General features: G+C 35.9%; 3 protein-coding genes, 1 long non-coding RNA gene and 1 pseudogene across 5 annotated transcripts; 1 reads left to right on the top strand and 4 right to left on the bottom strand.

Moving 5' to 3' along the window:
- Window positions 1–1,787: 1,787 nt before the first annotated feature.
- AT1G36030 (F-box family protein) lies at window positions 1,788–2,030 on the bottom strand (the record flags this gene model as incomplete). Its single annotated transcript, NM_103298.1, has 1 exon — window positions 1,788–2,030. One exon carries the CDS (start codon window positions 2,028–2,030, stop codon window positions 1,788–1,790), a length of 243 nt encoding a protein of 80 aa, NP_174834.1.
- Window positions 2,031–3,488: 1,458 nt separating this feature from the next.
- AT1G06943 lies at window positions 3,489–3,792 on the bottom strand. Its single transcript, NR_139170.1, has one exon. It is a non-coding gene; the product is annotated as an other RNA (long non-coding RNA).
- A 483-nt stretch (window positions 3,793–4,275) lies between these two features.
- Window positions 4,276–4,697, top strand: AT1G36020 (DEAD/DEAH-box RNA helicase family protein; the record flags this gene model as incomplete). The annotated part of the gene is made up of 2 exons (NM_103297.1): window positions 4,276–4,347; window positions 4,419–4,697. The coding sequence occupies 2 exons, from the start codon at window positions 4,276–4,278 to the stop codon at window positions 4,695–4,697; spliced, it is 351 nt and encodes a 116-aa protein (NP_174833.1).
- An 856-nt stretch (window positions 4,698–5,553) lies between these two features.
- AT1G36005 (receptor-like kinase) lies at window positions 5,554–6,198 on the bottom strand (the record flags this gene model as incomplete). The annotated part of the gene is given in 3 exon segments (NM_001333172.1): window positions 5,554–5,637; window positions 5,737–5,951; window positions 5,967–6,198. 3 exon segments carry the CDS (start codon window positions 6,196–6,198, stop codon window positions 5,554–5,556), a joined length of 531 nt encoding a protein of 176 aa, NP_001322883.1.
- Window positions 6,199–8,531: 2,333 nt separating this feature from the next.
- AT1G36010 lies at window positions 8,532–12,161 on the bottom strand (annotated as a pseudogene; the record flags this gene model as incomplete). The annotated part of the gene is made up of 1 exon: window positions 8,532–12,161.
- Between the last annotated feature and the right edge of the window lie 15 nt (window positions 12,162–12,176).

Here is a 12,176-nt window from a genome sequence, read left to right as displayed (position 1 = left end):
TTTTTTATATTTATCTTCTTTACTTTTTGATTATGATTTTTTATGACTAATTAATTACTAATTATGTATTGCCTGTTTTATGATGTTTAGGTGGCAAGCTATTGGATGCTGATGTGTCAAGCTATTGGATGCTGATGTGTCAAGCTGTATGACTAGGTGAGTGCCCGCGCTATGCGCGGAATTTTGTTGTTGATTTTTTTAAATATTTGTTATATATTTATTTTATTATTTTTTTTAGAAATGTTCTTTGATATGTGAGATTGTATTATGAAGGATGAAAACTATATATTATTTAATAAACATTATATTGTTTGTTAATTTTTACTCTTATGTAGAAACTTTGAGTGTGTTGAATGTTGGGTTCACATTCTTTATATACAGGGGATTAAATTGTAATGATGTTTAATATGTAATGGTTATTGATTAGTATTGTTTTGATAACTCTAATCTTTTTTAATGATGGGTAATTTAGGTGGTGATGAAACCGCATGGTGAAGTGCTGTTTGAATAGTAACAAAAGAAATTACATATATATGTGTATGTATATATATTTTGTTAGTATTTGAACCGCATTGCATTTAATCCATAATTAACCGATCGTCTTCATTCCGAGCCTAATTTGTAGGTGTATTATATATACTTTTTGTTTGGTATTTGTAAGTGTTCATATATACTGCGTATTTATTTTTGTGATTGTTATTTTTTTTCATTTTGTTTTTTATTTGTGTCTTATGTCTGTCATATGACTTAATATTGTCGAATAAAGCTTTTCATATCAGTATCAAATTTTTATTTTACTTTTGTTGTAATCCTAATTGTTTAACTTTAACTAATTTGTGATTAGTTATAAATCAAGTTTCATTAATGTTTTGTCAATTTTTTGATATGTATTTTTTTATATTTGTTTGTTATTTTCAAAAATGTTTTGGCAAGAAATATCATTTTATTCTTTATTTAAAATATAAGGAATGTAATAAAATGTGTTTTATAGTAGTTTTTTTTATACAGAGTTGTAAAGGACTATAGAAGAGCACCATTTTAACTTACTCATGCATATTTTTAATAAATTTGATTTTGTTTTTAACATTCGTTTTTTTGTCCTCTTTTGTTATTTTATAAAATTTTATTTAAAAATAACTATTGTTTTGCAAATGTTTGCTACTTAATTTGTTCATATTTTGTTTTTTTGCCCCATATATATTGTTTGATTGATGGATGGTTAACAATTTTAACAATACATTGAAACTACTAGATGCAATGATAGGTAATATAAGAGTTGGATTTTAAATTAAAAATTCTTTGTAACAGTTAGAGAGGACAAATATGAAAGCAAAAGAAACTTCATAAATTTATTTATTTTGAAGCTTTATGATAGTTCATCGCCTGAAACATTATTGGTGGTATTTTTAAAACCGGTTCCAACTCTCTAGATGATGTATTTAAGTTATACCATAAAGATAAACTTAAACATTTGTTTGTAGATAAAACATGTTTCACATGTGTTGTTTGGATAGCACACGCTTGGGGGTTTTATGTCGCGATGTGATATGATATAGCAATTCTTTCTCGCCACTCTAATCCCATGTAATGATGTTTTGATTTTTTTTCAACATGCTTCAGCCATGGTGGTGTCTTTAGTCCATTGAAGATGGCTCAAATACATGTAGATAGCTTCTTTTTGGCCTACCTCAGTTGCTCTGCCAATATGGTGGAAACCAACGTCAGACACATAAAGGACAAAGTAGTATATTATACCTTTTATGTAGTGAGCATTTGGGTTGTTGTTGTCAAGACATATTTTCATAGTAAGAAGGTGTTTGCGTGCCCGATAACGGTTTCTTCACCAACAGAGCAAGATTAAGAGTTTTGAACACGTGTTTGTCATTTGCTGATGCACCTAGTTCTTTGCATACAAGAATGCAATTGTGAAAATCTTCAGCTGTTGTAGCTCCAACTTTAGCAACTATTCCTCCAAGTAGATCTTGAGGAAGTGCCTCTAAACGAATAATATCAGCTTTCTTGGGATCCATTGATTTTGTTGGAAATATTTGGTGGTTGCAATTGGATGATAACTTTGTTTATATGTATTTGTTTAAATAGATTAGTTTGGATATTTCGTCTTCTCAACGTACAAATTATTATTATTTTTTTTTTTATTGCTGCTTAAAAGTATGAATTAAGTGGGAAGTAGTGGAATTTTGTCAAATTAATACATGAATTTAAGTACCTTATTTGTGAGTAATGGTTGATGTTTCACCTTCTAGTTGGCAAAGGTATTCGATACCGGCCCATAAATGCATTATGCAGCTCTCTTTCAAAAATCTATTAGAGGGAGAGTGGAAGTTTTCTTTTTTTCTATTTCATCTTTTGTTTTCCGATTAATATTAGATCAAAATTTGGTTAATCCGGTTTTAATTTTCTTTTATGTTTTTTTTTCTCTTTACAATCTTAATGGTTTTCAGTATAGATCATTAATTTCAATCCATTTATGAGAATCGATTTCCTAGTAACCTTTGATTGTTTCATTCTCTCCTTAATCTTTTGCCCAACTATTTTCTTTTGAATGAGTAAATTTTATTTTCGCTCTTCCTTTGTTGGGCCTTAGATATAGGCATGGGTGAATTGTCCATTGACAAATGAAGATATTGGGATGGTTTATGTGAAGAGGAAGAGGAAGTTTCAATCAATCTACACAAACTGGTTTTCGAAGTCAATGCTTGGGAATTGATGGATTCCATTGGTGATGAAGTTCGACTGTTTAGGTAGTGGCGGAGCTTATCGGCGGTGGAGGTCGGCAATGTTCTTCCTCCTTCAACTTCGTGATTAAACGTTGGTGGACGCGTGTTATCTTTTGAAATTATTTTGTTTTGAGTTCGGTCCTCGTGTGAAGGTTTTAAATGTAATCAAAAGTTGTATTACATGAAGTGTTGAGCTTCGAAAACTTGTAAAAAACCCATCTTATTAGACTTTTTAATGAAATGAAAGTTTCCGACCAAAAAAATAGTAATAAATTGTAGGAATTATTATTTATTTATTATTTTGTGTTTTGGCTTTTTGTGTAATCGGTTCGCTTTATCCTTCTATTATCCTTTACTTTTTTAAGAGAATATTACTTGATTAGACACTTGAAAGTTTGTCCGTAATTAGACACTTTCAAAGGAGTAAGCACTTTCTCTTTTTGAATTGACTACACTACCCTCCAACTATCCCTCTCCTCGACAATACTCGCATTCTAGATTAGGAAAACACTTACAACTTCTCTTCTTCATCTCTCTCTTTCCAGAATCAAAATTGATCAAAATCAAACTTTAAAGGAAATCTCAATAATGAAAATCAAAATCAAAATTGAATTTATCATCATCTTTCCAATCTCTCAACAATCTATTGCTTCTATTCTTCTTCTTCTTCCTCTCTCGAGAGGTTTTCACAATTATATTCTCAAAACTTTTCTCCCCGAATCCGATTTCAAATTTTGAAGAACATAGGTTTCAAATTTGAGCAGATGGGTGGTTCTGGAAATTAGATCAAATCTCTTGTTGTTGGTTGGTTCTTCAATGGCGGCTCCTCCGATCATCATCTTATGTACAACTATCATCATCAACATTCGTCGGATTTGCTTTCTCGAACTAATAGCCAAAACCAAGATCTCTATCTCTCACTACAATTGTTCTCGGATTGTCCACCATCGCTTCTCCACCACCACCTTTGCTTCCGTCTCTGAGCATGTTCTGTTCTACAGGCAGAGCAATTCTTTAGGGTTTGACACATCAAATTCGGAGAGTTGGGAGCAGTAGTCGTCGAGATTCCGAAGGATTTGTTTGACACAATGGCTCGCTGAGAAATTTGGTAAGAAGATCTCTAATCATCAAAAATAATAGAGTCCTAGGTTTCCTTCAGATTGTGATTCATTTTGCACTCTTGATTATTTTGTTTGACATAAGTCTGAGCTTGTTATGTTTGGTCTCTCATGGCTAATGATTTTTTGAGATTTGCAGCATCCACAATATACTCTAGAATGATCAATCCACATAATGATTAAAGTGTCTATAAACAAGTGAACTAATGGTCAACAAAAGATGGACGCTACTCGTGAAATTTGTGATATTCATTGATGTATGAACTTTTGAGTGTTGGTATGAATCAACCCTATGAGTCACAAGATAAGATTTATTAGGTTGTGTTTAGGGTATAATGTTATTCATTTAATAAAAGATAATATCGGTTTTGGTTTATTGTGTTATACTTGAAATGAGAAGGCGGTGTGGACAAATCATCATGGATACGACGTGTTTGGTGTTAACTTGGATGGGATCTAGGGTTCCAATAGAAACCATCGAAGAAGACGGCGTAAGTTCAATCTCTTTCTGCGTTTTTGAATCAATTTTTTAATTATTCAACTTCTGAGTTTTCTCCTACAGGAATTCGATTGGGAAGCAGCAGTCAAAGAAATCGACTTGGCTTGTCTAAAAACCACAAACGCTCATCCACCAATTACGGAAAATCTCACTAAACCACCTGCGAAAAGACAATCTACTCTCGATAAATTCATCGGTAGAACCGAACCTAAACCAGAAAATCATCAAGTTGTTTCTGAGTGTGGTGGTAATGATAACGATAATAGTCTTTTAGTTGAGATTGATCCTGAGGCAGCTAAAACTTGGATTTATCGAGGTTTGTTGAGATTGTTAACTTTCTGATATATCTTTGTAAGTTGTGGTATGGTGATGAATTATGTGTTTGTATGTTTGGTGTTTTAGTGAATAGGAGTGTTCTTTTAAGAGATTATCAGTTTGCTATAACGAAGATAAGCCTTCGTTTTGAAATTTAATTTTCCATCCTCTCTATATAATGTCTGAATGTTTGAATGGAAGTCCAGGAAATATCCAATTAGGTAGTGAACTAATGTTAAGATCAATAAAATTTGCTTCTTAAGAGTGTAGTGCAAACAAGGTCTTCGTTACATTCTTTATAAGAGCTACGTAACTGACTAAATTGTGACTAAATGCTATATACTGATAGGAGTATCTGTACACATGTGGATAAATGGTCAAAGAAACATGGATAATGTACTTTGGATTGGCGTTTATTGTTCATGTATAAACTTATGTATGAAACCATGTGAGTCATTAGATGACCATATGTACTTGACTGCTTGGACAATCATTAATGGACAAGTATGTCTTTGATTTGCTTCGAATGTGTTTATAGCTCGATAAAATTAGCACTTTTTTGTTTGCTCATTCAACATTAACATTGGAGTCCAACTCGATCAAATTCTTAGCACCATCATAAAACTCAATGTTTATATAAGACAAGATCAATAATGTGGTTACTATTTACTATTGTTTGAGGAATTTTAGATCTTATTATATTGTATCATGTTATGACAATGATGTGTTTCCTTAATACAGTGTCCATTATAAATTTGTTTGAACGTGTACATACACAAGAGAATAGTTTAAGAATGACTAAATGTTATATAATAATGTGAGTGTCCATACATAAGTGAATATTGGTCAAAGAAAAAATGGACAGTCTACTTTTAATTGATGATTATCGTTCATAAATAAACTTGTTGCTAAACTTCAATTGGTCAACATGAGATGGACAAGAAACACATGTTTCTAAACTTCGATTCTAAACACAATTTTGTAAATATAAATCAGATCTTTACACATTCTAACAAAAACACATTTGTAAGATAGATCAATTGTTCATAAAATTTAGGAAACGAACCTTTATTCTACTTTCAAAGCTGGCGGACCAAATTTTGCTGTAGAATAAGGTTTGTCGCCATAGTGCACAATTCTTGTTTTGCAGCCATAGTGCATATACTCCTAGCGCGATTCCATATAGTGTTGTCACGTCCGGAGTCAATGATTTATTTCTAGACATTAACTGATCCAAAGACCCATGCTCCAAAAACTCTGATATAATCGCTCTTTTGGACCCTTCATAACAAAAACCTAGCAGAGAAACAATGTTTACATGAGATGTTTGGCTCATGCTGGTGACTTTGTTGATGAAATCGTCACTGTTTCCCTTCAAATCCTTCAAGACCTTTACTGCAACCGTACGTCCATTAGAAAGGTTTCCTCTATATACAGTTCCAAACCCTCCTTTCCCAACGGTGTGGGAAAACGACTTTGTAATCTTCAATTCTGCATAAGTGTACTGTTTCAGTAGTAACTTGAACATGATGACACTATTCTCCTTTTTTATTCTTCTTCCTCTTCATCTGACGGATCAACAACATGACGATAATAATGAAAGTCGCTAGCCCAATTACAGAACCAACGACTTTGATGATAATAATGAAAGTCGTTAGCCCAAGGTTCGTCGCCAACTTTGAATTTGTCTTCTTCTTTTGCTGTAGAATAAGGTTCAAAGCGACGAACCAAAAGACAAAAACAAATTCAAAGCTAGCGGAGATGCGTCTCTCTTTTCTTGTAGAATTAGTAAGTAAAACTCCCAAATTTTACAAAATTTGACTATAAGAAATTATTAAGAGTTACCGTATCGTCGGGGACGTAAGCAATTCCTCCATCGATTGCTCGTAAAATTGAGAAACAAATTTTCTTCTGTCAACCCGAAGCTCAGATCTCCAAATTTACCATTCTCCTTCATATAACAATTCAATCGACTACACGTCCTTCAAAAATTTGGCTTCATATCCTTATCTCTTTAACATCGTTAAAATTGAATTCAACCTCTATTTTTTCTGGATATAGGGATTGCTGTTTAAAGGAGGGTTTGAAACTGTATATAGAGGAAACCTTAATTGTTTTCTAATAACTGACGATAACTCAACCATTTTGTTTTCTAATTGTTTTGTGAAAAAACAACTGACGATAATTAATTCGTTCGTCAAGTTAAAGGGTATAAATGCCCAATTTTTTTTCAAAAAGATGAAAAGTACCTAAACTCTGGAAAGTGCCTTAAACGTAAAAAGATTCAGTAAAAGTACCTAATAGTGTCACATTCCTACTTTTTAATATACCCTAAATTGGTCCTGCTCAATCGAAGACTTTTTATGCTTCAAGTAAGGATTTGTTAATGAACAATTACACTCTAAGATAATTTTAACTTTATTTACACTTTCCCACACTTTCAACTTTCTCAAAATTTCTCCCTTGTATTATTACCCCTATAGTCCCAACTAAAGACCATACTCCCTTTATCAAATTCAGTCCTCTCTCTGTCTTTCTTGCTCTCTCTCTTATCATTTAGTTACTTAATATAACATATTTATCTAATTTTCTATAATAAATTCAGATTTATTTTTTCCTACATTTTAAGATCCATTGTTGTTATCTTTTAAGTAAATAATTATAATACAATATCCATTTTCGATTGAACATTAATTTATTAATAAATAGATATTAAAAGTTATTTGAACAAACATACTATACCAATATTTACAACTATTAATCATCCAAACATGTGAGAAAAGATGAATGCAAAGCTTGAAAAAAAAATGCAAATGTATTAATTCAAGAGTTCTAATTTGATCTGATTCAAATAAAAGAGGAGAATATGACAAGTAAGGTGTCCATCAAAGATTGTATATATGGATGATGGCAAGTATGTTGACTATCTCGATGTTATTAAGTGTATTGAGTGAACTTGATCTAAGCAATATCTTTTGAGTATCTAAGTGGACAAGTGTTTATGGACAAGCGTTAACGAACAAATGTTTATGGTCAAATCTAAGTAGATGATCTGAAAGTGTTTAGAGAACCTTAAATCTATTATGGTGCTGCTGGTTGTGATGGTGTCCCAAGCCTTCAACAAGTCTTGATGATTTTCAATTAGCCGACAAATGTATATGTCTTCACAAAGCATATACAGTTACCAAAAACCTACTTTTATTTGTGAGTTTTCAAGATGGTAGTTCTTTAAGTCATCCATTTGTTCAAATCTAGTAGACTAGTACATGGACGGTATGAAGACGTTGAAGCGAACAATTGTTCACAATGTCATGGATGGTATGGTTATTAATGCATCAAATGAGATAAGAACTCTTGAATTAATACATATGCGTTTTTGTTTTTTCAAGCTTTGCATTCACCTTCTTTCACCTGTTTGAATAATCAGTAGTTATACATATTGGTATAGTATGTTTGTTCAAATACCTTTTGATATTCATTTCATAATGAACAAATGTTCAATCGGAAATGGATAATATGTACTAAAAAATATAGCAACAATGGATCTTAAAATATAGGGAAATTAAATTTTAATTATATAAAAATAGACGAAATACATGATATTAAGTAACTAAAATGTGTGTGTGTGTGTGTGAGAGAGAGAGAGAGAGAGAGAGAGAGAGAGAGAGAGAGAGAGAGAGAGAGAGAGAGAGAGAGAGAGAGAGAGAGAGAGAGATGAAATTGACAAGAACAAATCCATATTAATAAATGTACTACCGTAGAAAAAAGTTGAAAAAAGTGTAAGTCACCTTTTTTTTTTTGGTAAGTCATCGGGAGAAAATCTCGCGGAGTGTATTATTAAAAACTAAATAAAACGAACTACAACAAAACTCGTCTTGGTCGCGTAGACCCAAGTGAATCCTCCCTTACAATCGAAGCAAAATCAACAGGAACAAAAGGTAAAACATGAAAACCTAATGGTAACAAAAACGCATAGTTGCTAATCCATTCGCGAGGCAGTTAGCTTCCCTATACATGTGAGTAATTCGGACTATCCAGTCCTTCGAGATAAAGCCGTGACACAAACGTACCAGGAACGACAAATGATGTGAATCGTTAATCCCTGTCTTGAAAAACCCAACTATGAACTCCGAGTCCACCTGTAGCTACAAACGTGTGACTCTCTTCTCCCAAGCTGTGTATAGCCCGTAGTACACACCCCACAGCTCCGCCAAAGGTGTCGAGCAGATCCCGAGGTTCACCACTCGCCATTCTCATCCCTGAGCGAGGAGAATGCCGTCGCGAGGCCTCGATTACCTCTCGAAGCACCGCCAGTGTTCAGCTTCACCCATCCGTCAGGTGGATAACTCCAGCCAATCAATCTCTCCACTCGCTCACGTCTAGGAACCTGTGAATCAATAGAATGGTTAGCCGTTACAACCTCCTTACTGGTCTCCATTATAAAGTGCAATCGGTCTCTACATTTCCCAATCTCTCCAAACACATTCCCACATCTCCACTTCCATCCCCACCAAATCGCCACAGCAAACATCGTTCTCCAAGGAACCTCAGCCACTATCAACCTCTCACACAGGTTATCATACACCCATTCAAGCAATGATTTAGTAAAGAAACCTTGGCGCTTCTGCCGATGAAAGATTCTAGCCCAGATTCCCATCATCGCCAGGCAATCTCTTAGAATGTGGATAATCGACTCTATCCCTCCCTTGCAGACTTGACAAATGTCTGAGTCACACAAATGTCTTCGCAGTCTTTTCTCATTGGTCATCACCGCTTGATTCCCAATCAACCAGAGAAACACTCTCACTCTCTCTGGGACTACTACTCGCCAAATCTTTCTGAAAAACGACTCCATGTTAGGATGGTGACTCTCATCCCGAGTGAGAAGATCATACGCTGAGCTCACAGAGAATTTACCATCCGGTTGTTCTCCCCATGAAAGCCTATCACGAGCTCTTGTCACTGTATCAAGAACAACAGTAGCAAGCTCCAGTCTCTTATTCTCAGACACATATGGCGAGATTCTGTGCAACTGCCAGCCTGACCCATGTGTCCACAGATCTGCTGCCCTTAGACGGTCATAGTCCTCTGGTGGGGTACCATTTACAGACTCCAAGAGTGTCTCACCTGAAAGCCACTAATCCTTCCAGAATAAAATTTTCTTACCATCTCCAACAACCCAGCTCCTTCCCTGTTGCACTACTTCCCGCAAACCAACACCCACACTCCGCCATGTCGATGACCAATTACTCTTTGTGATCATCTATGTCATATCCTGAACATCCACAACCTTATACTTACAACGAACCACACGTGCCCAAAGACTCTTTGTATAATGTAGCAGTCGCCACCCCAACTTGGCAATCAACGCTTTATTCATGTTTTTGGCTGACCGGATGCCTAAACCCCCCTCACGCTTGGGAAGACACACTCTACTCCAAGAAACCAAGTGTTGTCTCCTTTTTTCTAAATTACTTCTCCATAGGAAAGACCTTGACACCTTGTCTAGATTAGCCAAAGTTGAAGCTAGCAGAATTATAGTGCTCATAGAATGGACCGGAATAGAAGCTAAAACTGCCTTCGTGAGTGTAAGTCTGCCCGCAAAGCTAAGTACTCTCCCCTTCCACCCATCGAGACGTGACGAAACCCTCTCAAGAATCTCTGCAAATGTCTCCTTATTCATACGCTTTTGCAAAACTTGCATGCTGAGATATTTCCCTAGTTCTCGCGTGGATTTTATCCCACTCTCATCACTAATTAACTTCTCTAAATCACGAGAGCCGTTATTAGAGAAGAAGATCTTAGATTTCTCTGAGCTTACTTTTTGCCTCGAGGCCCCACAAAACCTCTCCAAGACTGAACGGATTATTCGAATTTGCGTAACCGAAGCTTCAGTAAACAAAATTAAGTCGTCTGCAAAACAAACATGTGAGAGCTGCGGCCCTCCTCGAGACAAACTGATTGGTTTCCACTTCTTCTTCATCACTGAATCCTCAATCAAATGACACAGCCGCTCCATACATAAAACAAACAGATACGGAGATAATGGATCTCCCTGACGAAGGCCTCTAAGCGGTTTGAAACCTTCTGTCCTTTCCCCATTTCAAAGTAAGCTCATGCTTGGTCCTGTGACACTCTGCATAATCCAGCGGATCCAAACTCTAAAAAGCCTGCCACCCTAAGTGTATACTCCATAAAATCCCATCTTATTCTGTCATAAGCCTTCTCAAGATCCAGCTTAATTAACATCCATCCTTTTACCCCTTTCTTACGCTGCATAGAATGAACCGCCTCTTGAACAACTATATTATCAGCACTTAACCTTCCCGGAATAAAGCTCGATTGGTCTGGCCCTATCAACTTACTCATAACCGGCTTCAACCACTCCACCATAGTTTTAGTGATAGTCTTAAACAAGACATTACACAAACTAATCGGTCTAAATTGAGTAATCTTCTCCGGTTTAACCACTTTGGGAATAAGAACAACAAGTGCATCATTCGTATGCAGCGGAAGATCACCGGAATTAAAGAAGTCCATAGAAAACTTAACAATTGATGCAACAACGACTTCCCATCAATGTTGATAGAACACAGGTTAAAAACCATCGGGGCCAGGAGACTTGTACTTCCCCATGTTTCTAATCGCCTTCTCCACTTCTACTCCGGAGAAAGGCTTATCTAGATGAAAGCAATCTTCGCGGGTTAGACTGACATAACCTGCCTGCGGTAACTTCTCAACCACTGCATCCACATCATCAAGGGAATACAAGCGTCTGTAATACTCGATCGCCATTTTTTCTAACTCACGAGTCTCTGTCACCCATATATCCTCATTATTCTTAAGCATCTCAATGCGGTTTCTTCTCCGACGAATAACAGTAGAAGTATGGAAGTAGCTGGTATTCCTGCCCCTAGCGCTATCCACTTCTCTCTAGACTTCTGGAACCAAATCAACTCTTCTTGTTCTAGAACTACATCGAACTCCTTTAAAAGGGAAGCCTCTGATTCTAACAAAGCAACCGTGGGAGCACTATCCAGCTGCTCTTGGATCTTTGTTATCTCACTAATTAACTCATCCTTCCTCTTTTTCACATCTCCAAACACCTCTCTGTTCCACCTGCGGAGCGTCTCTCTCAAACCTGTCAGAGCCTTCGGTGTACTAATATCATTTCTCCAAGACGCAGACAACAACTCCTGAAAACCTGTGTGTTTAAGCCATGCTTCCTCAAACCTAAGCGGTCTCCTCCTCGGGTTCCCAGCCACCCCAGGTGACAGTTGGACAAAGAGTGGTGCATGATCAGACGCAACAAAGGGCAGGTGTGTCACCATGGCTTCCTGCCACTGAAGGCGGGTATGCGGGAAACACAAAACCCGATCTAACTGCTTCCATACAACATTCCTTTCTTCCCTTCCTCTTCTCCAAGTAAACTTGTTTCCTTTAAAACCTATATCAATAAGAGAGAGCTCATTAATCCACTTTCCAAAGTTGAATCGGTTTCAGAAT

This window comes from Arabidopsis thaliana, assembly GCF_000001735.4.
Source record: "Arabidopsis thaliana chromosome 1 sequence".
NCBI lineage: Eukaryota > Viridiplantae > Streptophyta > Magnoliopsida > Brassicales > Brassicaceae > Arabidopsis > Arabidopsis thaliana.
This window is presented reverse-complemented; position numbering and strand designations above follow the sequence as displayed.